Source organism: Chrysemys picta, chromosome 4 (genome assembly GCF_011386835.1).
Source record: "Chrysemys picta bellii isolate R12L10 chromosome 4, ASM1138683v2, whole genome shotgun sequence".
Classification (NCBI taxonomy): domain Eukaryota; kingdom Metazoa; phylum Chordata; order Testudines; family Emydidae; genus Chrysemys; species Chrysemys picta.
The window spans coordinates 420,377-431,029 of record NC_088794.1 but is presented as its reverse complement, the minus strand read 5'-3'; the positions used below and the strand labels follow the sequence as shown (position 1 = coordinate 431,029).

Sequence of the window (10,653 nt, the reverse complement as noted above, 5' to 3'; positions counted from 1 at the left end):
TGTCTAGTTGGCAGCCGGTTTCAAGCGGAGTGCAACAAGGGTTGGTCCTGGGGCCTGTTTTGTTTAATATCTTTATTAATGATCTGGAGGACGGTGTGGACTGCACTCTCAGCAAGTTTGCAGATGACACTAAACTGGGAGGTGTGGTAGATACACTAGAGGGTAGGGATCGGATACAGAGGGACCTAGACAAATTAGAGGATTGGGCCAAAAGAAACCTGATGAGGTTCAACAAGGACAAGTGCAGAGTCCTGCACTTAGGACGGAAGAATCCCATGCACTGTTACAGACTAGGGACCGAGTGGCTAGGCAGCAGTTCTGCAGAAAAGGACCTAGGGGTCACAGTGGACGAGAAGCTGGATATGAGTCAACAGTGTGCTCTTGTTGCCAAGAAGGCTAACGGCATTTTGGGCTGTATAAGTAGGGGCATTGCCAGCAGATCGAGGGACGTGATCGTTCCACTTTATTCGACATTGGTGAGGCCTCATCTGGAGTACTGTGTCCAGTTTTGGGTCCCACACTACAAGAAGGATGTTGAAAAATTGGAAAGAGTCCAGCGGAGGGCAACAAAAATGATTAGGGGTCTGGAGCACATGACTTATGAGGAGAGGCTGAGGGAACTGGGATTGTTTAGTCTCCAGAAGAGAAGAATGAGGGGGGATTTGATAGCTGCTTTCAACTACCTGAAGGGGGTTCCAAAGAGGATGGAGCTCGGCTGTTCTCAGTGATGGCAGATGACAGAACAAGGAGTAATGGTCTCAAGTTGCAGTGGGGGAGGTCTAGGTTGGATATTAGGAAACACTATTTCACTAGGAGGGTGGTGAAGCACTGGAATGGGTTCCCTAGGGAGGTGGTGGAATCTCCTTCCTTGGAGGTTTTTAAGGCCGGGCTTGACAAAGCCCTGGCTGGGATGATTTAGTTGGGAATTGGTCCTGCTTTGAGCAGGGGGTTGGACTAGAGGGCCCTTCCAACCCTGATGTTCTATGATTCTATGAAATCAGTTTTTGTAATGACCCAACCATGCCCAGTCTTTATTCAGGCCTAATTTGATGGTGTCCACATGGCTCCCAATGTGATATACGCCATCATGTGCCAGCAATGCCCCTCTGCCATGTACATTGGCCAAACCGGGCAGTCTCTACGCAAAAGAACAAATGGACACAAATCTGACATCAGGAATTATAACATTCGAAAACCAATAGGAGAATACCTCAGCCTCCCCGGACACTCAATAACAGACTGAAAAGTGGTGATTCTTCAACAAAAAAAACTTTAGAAACAGACTCCAATGAGAAACTGCAGAACTGGAATTAATTTGCAAAGTGGACACCATCAAATTAGGCCTGAATAAAGACTGGGAGTGGCTGGGTCATTACAAAACCTAATTTCCCCCATTGTTACTCACACCTTCTTGTCAACTGTTTGAAATGGGACACCCTCATTACCACTACAAAAGTGATTTTTCTTCCCTTGGTATCCTGCTGTTAATTGAATTGGCTCGTTAGACTGACCCCCCCACTTGGTAAGGCAACTCCCATCTTTTCATGTACTGTGTATTTATACCTCTCCACTGTATTTTCCACTCCATTCATCTGAAGAAGTGGGTTTTAGCCCACAAAAGCTTATGCCCAAATAAATGTGTTAGTCTCTAAGGTGGCACAAGGACTCCTCGTTGTTAAGGCAGGGAGAGCGGTGCCCCCCGCCCACGCTAGCTCCCCTCCTTCGGCCTGGGGCTAGAGAGGTGTGATGAAGTGTGTGTGTGGCGGGGGGTTATTAGTGATGGTGCGTGCCTCAGTTTCCCTGTGTGCTGCGTGTGTAATGAGAGGATAGGAGAGGGGTTGTTGTTGCAGGGGACTAGGTGTGACCTCAGCTAGCAGTTGGGATCCCGGATACTGGCCTGGAGATTGGGGACCCAGCGACTGGTGATCAGGGGGCCCCCGAGCTTGGGAGCAGCTGGTTCTGGCCAGTGTAGGGATAATGGGCTGAGGAGAGAGGCGCTTGGGGACCTGACCAGCTCTGGGGGGAACAAAAGACTGAAGAGAGGGGCCCAGACGGCCTGTCAACCTGGGACTGAAGACAAAGGGTGGAGGAGGGGCGGGTGGGGGAGGGGATTTAGGGGGCTTGGCTGGAAGGAGGGGGCGGGGTGGGGCTAGGCTGGGGACAAGGAGCAGCCGGACCCATGGGGACGGCACAGACCCACCTGCCCAGGACTGAGACTGGCCAGGCCCGAGGGCCCTGAGAACTGCCTGGGCTGGGTCCAGACATTCAATAAATCTCCTGTGTGACGCTGGCGGAGAGTCACTGCAGCTAGAGATCGGGGGCGTTGCTCCCTCTGGGGGTGGGGGCCCCGGGGGCCCAGAGTGAGGGGACTCCCTGAGGGGCCCATGGCAGAGCCAGGCTGCTGGGGGCTCAGAGGCGCAGTCCCAAGAGGCAGCAAGGCCAGAGGGCCTAACCCCAGAGAGCGAGTGGACCCCGAGAAGGGCTGTCACACTGGGGGGTTCCTCACAGGGGCCGTACGGAGCCCAGAGAGCCCGGGGCGTAGGAGTCCATGACAGGAGGTATCCAGGCTGTGGGGCTCCGGGTTCCTAGGTGTGGGCAGTGTCTCACTCCCCTGGGGGTGATGTTCTGGTGGTCACCTCGCCTGGGTCCTGCCCCACAGATCAGGCCCATGGGCTCATCCATCCCAGTATCCGTCTCCCTACAGCACCTGTGCACCTTGAGGTAGCACATCTCCCAGAATGTACCTCCCTGCAAGGCCTTGTGGGGTGACATATTCCTCCCTGACCCAGCCCAGGCCATGAAGCGTGGGGGTGGAGAGCTGTCAGCATTGCAGTCGGAACTAAGCATTACTAATCTGCTTGCCGGTAGAGCGTCCTGTGGCAGGGGGTTCCGCGGGTGAACAGGGCGCTGGGGTAGAGAGGCGAGCGGGAGGCCAGGGGCCCCATCAAAACCAGCGCCTGAAGAGCTTGCCAACGATGGGAGGTAGCACAAGGCAGGCCGCCTCACCCATTAACCCCAGCGCTGATTCGATCCAGGACGGGTTCTGTAGCTCCTTGTTCTGCTGCTGCAGGCGCCGGATCTCAGCTTCCATGCGTGCGGCCTTCGCCTGGAGCCCCTCCTTCCTCAGGTTCTCCAGCTCCTGGGGGGCAGCGACAGCGTGAGGGGGATCCCCAGCCTGCCCCACGGGACAGCGCCCGCCCCACAGGACAGCCCCCGCCCCAATGGCAGGGAGGAGTCACGGCAACAGTGTGGGGCTGGCCTGGGGGGAATGGGGACCCAGGGCAGGGGGACCAGGGTGTGTGTGTGTCCCTGCCACCCCCCGCTGGAGGGGAGGGGCCCTGCTCTGTCTGTGCACATGTCATTCCCCACACTGCACCTACCAGCAATCCCGTCTCTGGGGGATCCGCTCCACAGGCCCATCTAGCCCGGTATCCCACCGCCTGCCTGCCATTTGCCAGTGCCCCGGCTACCCTACCCCTGGGCAGGCTGAGGCCGGTGGCAGTGGTGCCCTTGCGCGAGCTGTGCCCATCCTGCCCCCTTAGGACCCGCGCCCCCCCGGTACCTTCAGTTTCTGATCCAGCATCTTGTGCTTCTCCTCCAGCAGCTTCTTCCTCTCGTCCTCCAGCTTCTCCTTCAGCTGCTGCCGGTTCTCCTGGTAGCTGCGTTCCTGGTCCTTCAGCTTCTGCTGCAGCTCAGCCTCCTTCTGCTGCAGGACCTGCCGCTCCCGCTCGGCCGCCTCGGCCCGGGCTCGCTCGGCTGGCACGGGGAGAGAGAGGTGGGTCAGCACGGGGAGGGCCACGGTGACTCTGCCTGCCGGGGCTGCAGCCCAGTCCCCTCTCCCCCGTCCCAGCAGCACCACGTCCCCCGGTGTGTACCTGCCATCTCCTTCTCCTTCTCCGTCAGGGCCTTGTCCGTCTGCAGGATGGACTGGGCCGCGACCTCCTTGGACTGGAGGAACTCCTGCAGCACCTCGTCGGCCTGGGGATGGAGAGTGGGAGCCACCAGTCAGGGGGGTTTGTCCCATAGGGCTGGATCTGGGTCGGGATTCTGGATTGCATCACTGGAGAGGAACAGGGGACTGGCTGGCTTGGAGGGGGGCGGGGGCCTTTCCCCTCTAGGGGGCGCTGGCCCTGATCCGGCCCCAGGGCAGGGACTGGCTGACTCAGGAGGGTGGGGGGTGGGACATGGGGCCTTTCCCTCTAGGGGGGCACCAGCTCCCATCCGGCCCCAGAGTCAGCATTTGGTTTCCACGTGACACCCTCGGCACCTGTTCCAGATGAGCTGGGGCCGAACCTGGTTTTTAACAGGACAAAGGTGATAACTGGCCCCCACCAGCAGCCCCAGCAGAGAGGCCGAGGGCTGGAGGGGCCACGGGAACCAGGCACCCCGGCACGTTGGCAGCGGGGAGGGCTGTGGGGGGGGGGCAGGCTCACACTCTGATGCTGCCCCTGCCCTGGGGAGGATCCAGGAACTGCCCAGATTGGGGAAAACTGATGCCTGGTTCTCAGCAGGGCTTCCTGGGTCACACAACAAGGGGGCACAAAGACACACAGAGCCGGGCACCAGCCCTCTCCTACCTTTACCCCCTTCCCTGGCACCTGCCGGTATCTCTCCACCATCCGCTGCCGGTCGTCCAGGAAGCACTGGTAGCCCCCGGGCACCAAATACACCCCCAGGACGATCCGGTTATCCAGCTCGTCCCACAGCTCCTGCAGGGCAGCCGTGCAGCGCTCCGAAGATGCCAGTTCGTTCCGGCGGCAGAGCTCCTGCTTCTGCTCCTCCAGGCGGCGCTGCCAGGTTGGGCACAGACAGGGCAGGGTTGAGCCAGCGGGGGGCGGGGGGTACAGACAGGGCAGGCGTGAGCCGGCGGGGGGCGGGGGGTACAGACAGGGCAGACGTGAGTCAGGGCACATGCGTACAGACAGGGCAGGCTTGAGCGGGGGGGGGTACAGACAGGGCAGGGTATGAGCCGGGGGGGGTATGAGCCAGGGCAGGGTACGAACCAGGACAGGGCCCAAATGAGGCAGGGATGCGAGCCAATCCGCATGCGCCCGGGGCTGGAGATTGCTTGTGACTGCAGCTGGGTGTGTCCCTACCTGTGTGATGCTGGTGGAAGTGCATCTGGGGGGCTTTGCAGCTTGTCACAGCAGCACAGGGTGAGAGGGAGCCCAGGCTGGTGGGACGGGGGGCTCTGTGGTACCCCAGTTCCAGGTGGCTCCCCAGGGGGGAACCTATCACACCGGGGCTGGGAGATCCCTGGGAAAGGGGATCGGGGAGCCCCAGCCCCGCCCATCCCGCAGAGGGGCAGCTATCCCATAACCCCTGGGGCCAGCGCGAGGGGCTGTACCATGAGCTCCCCTTGGAAGCGGCAGTCGTCGTCCTTGAAGGCGCGCGCCATGAACGTCTGCAGCGCCTCCCGCTCACACTGGGCATGCAGCTCCAGCAGCTCCTGCAGGGTCTCCGTGGGCAGCGCCGCCCGCTGTCCCAGCTGCTCCTTGTAGACAGCCACGGCCTCCCCCACCGCCGCCGAGTTCTCGATCTGCGCCAGGGCCAGCACCGCACTCTCCACACAGGGCACCGCCCCGCTGCGGATGGCGGCCACGTAGGTCACTGCCAGGTTCCCCAGCACTGCCGGAGAGGCAGGGTCAGTGCCAGGTTCCCCAGTGCCACCGGAGGGCCAGGGTCAGCTCCAGGGTGCACAGTGCGGCTGGAGGGGCAGGGTCAGTGCCCAGTGTGTCCAGCCCCTCCCACACTGCTCCCTGCCCCTCCCTGCAGGACAGACACCAAGCCTGGGACGTGCCCCCCTCCCCACCCTGGATACGCCCCAGTCCCCCCATCCCAGTCAGAAATGCACCCCCATCCCCCCTCTCTGTGAGCAACTGGTGCCTCGTTTCTCATTGGGACGCGCCTGGCGTCACCCCCCAGCCATGGGGCGCTGCAGAGAAATGGCCCTACCAAATTCACCGTCTATTATGGTCAATTTCACAGCCAGAGGATTTAAAAATTGGTAAATTTCATGTTTTCAGATGTTTAAAAAGGGGATGGGGGGAGCTGTTGTTGGGGGGTCATGGAATTACCACCCTCACTTCGGTGCTGCCCCCAGAGCTGGACTCTGAAGGCAGCAACTGCAGAGCTTCCTGCAACCACAGGAGGTTCCTGGAGGTGGGGGTGGGTCTGATGCCCCCCCAGCACAGCTGTGCAGGAGATGGACAAGTCCTGCCCCTCCCCTGCCCATCTGGAGCTCGGGGCCCCCTTTGCTGGGGCGCTCCTAGGAACAAGGGGACATCGGATTTCATGGGGAAAGGGCTTATTTCACGTTCCGTGACACATTTTTCATGTGAAATTGGTGGGGCCCAACCAACGGCCCCTGGAGACGCAGGCATCCCTCCCCGGGAAACGCACCCACGGGGCTATCTAGGCCTCTCCCCATCTCCCCTGGGATCCACTGACCAGATCTGCTCTGTCGGGCTCCCACCACCCGGCCTGTTCTCCCCTGGGGGTTGTTTCCGTGGCTTTGCTCCACTCCTCAAGGATTTTCTAGTGCGCCCTCTAACCGCCCACCCCAGAGCTAGGCGCAGGCGCCAGCATTGGCCCCAACAGTGCTGGACACAGGGGACCCCCTCCCAGCTCGGTTCATCCTGCCCAGCACCCCACAAGCCCTGCTGGCCCCCGGCTCCAGGGCTACCGATACTCACTGGCCCCAGTCACCACGTGGCCGCCTGGGATGGTCTTGGGCTGTGACGTCTCCCAGACATGGCGGCAGAACCGGGCCACCTGCTCCTGGAACTCGGGCTCCAGCTCGTCCTCCTGCAGCTCCTCCAGCCGGCGCATATTCCTCCTGCTGGTCGGCGGGACGAAGACGAAGCATTTCCGGGCAGGGAAGAACCGGCGAATGCATTCGCGGGGCAGGTTGTAGAGCTTGGTTTGCTCACTGCTGCCTGGGGAGGAGACGGGAGCTGGGCAGCAGCCCTGCGCCGACATGCGGCTGCTTCTGGGGGGCAGCATGGTGGGTGTTGGACAGATTCCCTGGGGGAAGAGACCCCGATAGCCACAGGGGATTGAGGGGAGCCGGGGAACCGTCCAAGCTGGAATGTGGCCAGGACAGCGAACGCCTCAACTCTCAGGGACCGGTAACCCCCGCAAGGTGTCAACAGCTTGGGATTGTGTCTCGAGCAAAAGTCACCCCCTCTGCAATCACAGCGCCCCCTAGTGGCACCCTGGGGCCAGCCCTGACTGCCAGGGGAGCCCCCACCCCACCCCCTGTAGCCCAGCGCCCCCTAGTGCCGTCCTGGGGACAGCCCTGACTGCCAGGGGAGCCCCCACCCCCTGCAGCCCAGCGCTCCCTAGTGCCGTCCTGGGGCCAGCACCGCTCCCCTACCTGGCTTTAGTTTCAGGGAGTTCTCCAGGTAGTCGTCCTCGGTGATCTCCCGCCCGTCCAGCTCCAGCTGCAGCATGAAATCCCGCACGGCCCACACAAAGGCCGGGAAGAACCGCACAAACTCGGCCGAATCCGCTCCCTCCTGCTGGCCGCCCTGGCCCACCCCCTTCACCTTGATGTGCTCCGTCAACTCCGTCACGTAGCTGGGGGCCGGCTAAGGAACCAGAGATGCCTCGTCCCCTTCAGGGGGTCCCAATCCCTCAGGGCCCCCCCAACCCACCTGCGATGGGGGCTCAGAAGCGACTGGGGGAAGGGGAGGATATTGTGACTCAGTAGGGAGCGGGGCGGACTGACCTGGGAATGTCGTCTAGTTTTGCTGGGACTGTCTACATTGGGGGATGGGAGAGCAGGGGGTGACTTCACTTGAGGGATAATACCTGAGCCTGTAACCTGAGCTCGGAGGGGGTTGGACCCAGGTGACACCTTTGCCTGGGAAACTGGACAAAGGCTGGAGAAGGAGCCCGGGGAGGGGGAGTGAGATGCTGGAGGGGGTTTCAATTTTGGGCTGGCTGGGGAAATCGGAGCGAACCCCAAGGCTGGGGTCTAAGGTCCCTACCCCCCAGAAGGACCTGACTAAGGGGTCCTGTTTATGCCTACAAGCTCTGGTTTGGACTGTGTTCCTGTCGTGTAATAAACCTTCTGTGTTACTGGCTGGCTGAGAGTCACGGTGAATCGCAGGAAGCCGGGGGTGCAGGGCCTTGTCTCCCCCCAAACTCCGTGTCAGATATTTCATCACAACACCAGGAAGCAGGGATTGAACCCATCACTTTCAGGGTCCAGAGCAGCCGCCTGCAGCACGGGACCTGAAGGAGCAACTCTGACAGCTGGTGGCAGTAGCGGGTTGTTATCCCCTCATGCGGAGTGGCCACTAGAGGGGGCCATGGTGCACACCCTGTGCTGTGGGTCACAATTTCGCAGGGGGTGAAGCGTTTAGATGGAAGCACGGGGCCCTTCCCCGGGGACATGCCCCCCCCAGCCCCGGCCCTCAGGCAAGGATACTGCAGCTGGTCCATGGCCTGCTGGTCGATGGTGCCCCGGCTGTTATAGACCAGGGTGCTGCTGAGCAGCACGGCCAGCGCGAAGATCCACGTGTCGTTCTTCGCGTCGCCCTGGAATGACACCCGCCGTCACCGTCCCGAGCGCATCCCAGCCGCAGAGCTCACAGCCCATCATAGAGCATGGCGGGATGGCCAACCCCAAGGCACAGATGGGGAAACTGAGGCACGGGGAAGGGATAGCCAGGGGAACAGCCCTCAGCTCTCCAGAATCCCAGCCCAGGCCACAATTAATTCCCATTCTTTAGGAAACTCACTATTTGGGGTTGGCGTATTCCCCTCCCCCACCTCATTAAATCCCCAGCTCCCGGAGGCACGGGAGGGGGCGGAAGCTCCCATTGCTCTCCTTTTATCGAAGTAAGTTTCTAACCGATGTGGCTCCGTTAAAACTTTGGGAAGGCAACAACCCCCTCCCCGCCCCCTGGGGTCCAGCTGCAGCAGCCCCCACTGCAGGGCATGGAGTTTGCAGCGAGTCTTGTGCATTTTTTGGTCTTGACTTTTTTTTTGCCCACTCGTGGCTGGCGATGCCGGCTCCTCCCTCCACCTAGCGTGGAGCGATGCTGACATTTGACCAAGGCTGCGGGATCCTTTTCGAAGGATCCATCTTATTGGCCGTGTCTGAGCCCCTCTCCAGCGTGAAGGTATTTATTGTCACACTTCCTCTGGCAGTCTGGGTGGGGAAACTGAGTCCAAGGTCACCCGGGGGTCTGTGGAGCAGGGATTTGAACCCAGTTCTCCTGAATGCCAGGCCTGCCCTCCATCGCTACAGCAGGTTGGGAAATTGTCACTGGAGAATGTTGAATTGTTGATACCAAAATCACTGGTGAAACAGGGTCGGTTCAGGTTTCCTGACTTGAAAAATTATTGGGAAAAAAGTTTCAGAATTGTGGAAACAACCCGAATGGCTGTTTGTCTACTCGGAAACTGGCCGTTTTTCAAGGCAACGCGATGTCTCGTTGCCAAGGTTTTGGTAAATTTGGACCAAGTTAAAAAAGAAAGAAAAAATGGTCAATCAAAATGAAATGTTTGAAAATGATCCAAGTTTTTTGCGTGACCTGGACCCAAGACACATTTCCGATTTTCAGGCCCTGGCACTTTTCCCCCATTTTGACTTTTCATCGTGATTCAGGATGGGAAACATTTTTGATATCTCAACAGTTCTCCCCGGGCAGGACAAGAGTTTCCAGCCATACCCCTGGGCCTCTCGTCCCAGCCCTGCCATGGCATCTCCAGCCCTCCCGGCATTGGCACTGCCCCCCTCAGAGGGAGTCAGCCCCACATCAGACAGCCCCTCCTTCCCCTACATGGGGCTCGCTGAGTCTGTCCTTTAGCAGAGGGAGCTCCTTAAATACCCCAACCCCTTTCCCAGCATGCCTTGCCCTGAATTACAAGTCCCAGCAGCCCCTGCGTGCCAAGGGGAGTTCCATCCCGCTCTGCAAATTGGCTGATTCTCATACACTGACCCCCACCCCCCCTCACCTTCTCCACGTCGCCCAGCCACTCGGTGTCCAGCAGCACCAGGGTGTGGCCGGCCCGGTGGGGGTGGGGCAGGCACCACATCCAGATGCCCTTGGTGTGCGACTGGATGGTGGAGCCCAGCGAGAACCCTGGGGAGAGAGGGGTGGAGCTGGGACAGATGCAGAGCGAGGGAACCCAGGAGTCCTGCCTCCCAGCCCCCCCTGCTCTGACCCACTAGACCCCACTCCCCTGCCAGCGCCAGGTAGAGAACGCAGGAGTCCTGGCACCCTGGGGGAGGACTCACATCTCTCACCTGTTCTCTTGCCGGCCAGTTTGTTCATGAGGTAGGACTTGCCGGTGCGGTACAGCCCGGCGATGGCCACCACCACCACGGGCTGGGAGATCTCCAACAACACCTGCAGCACCTCCTGCTGCACCTGCAGCTCCCCCGCCGGGCTGTTCTCGATCAGGCAGACAGGGGCCAGCATGGGGATCTCCATCGTGCTGGGTGGGTGGCCTGTGGGACACAGAGCAGGGAGGGTCAGCGCGGGGGTGTGTGTGTGAGGCATGGGGGGGCAGTGAGACACAGAACCAGGCCCCCCAAACTGCAGGAGACTCTTCCACCCGCCCCGGTGCAGTGTACGGACCCCAGCATCGCCCGCTGCAGCTCACCCCTGGGCAGACAAGCCCTGGCGCTCCTGG

At 60.4% G+C, this 10,653-nt stretch overlaps 1 protein-coding gene across 1 annotated transcript; it reads right to left on the bottom strand.

The window, feature by feature from the left end:
• Positions 1-1,632: 1,632 nt before the first annotated feature.
• Positions 1,633-10,451, bottom strand: LOC135983277 (guanylate-binding protein 1-like). Its single transcript, XM_065594087.1, has 10 exons — positions 10,265-10,451; positions 9,973-10,100; positions 8,438-8,547; positions 7,379-7,581; positions 6,696-6,938; positions 5,348-5,628; positions 4,578-4,790; positions 3,876-3,978; positions 3,563-3,756; positions 1,633-3,139 (listed from the first exon to the last, which is right to left on the bottom strand). The coding sequence occupies exons 1-10, from the start codon at positions 10,449-10,451 to the stop codon at positions 2,945-2,947; spliced, it is 1,857 nt and encodes a 618-aa protein (XP_065450159.1). The 3' UTR covers positions 1,633-2,944.
• Positions 10,452-10,653: the final 202 nt, after the last annotated feature.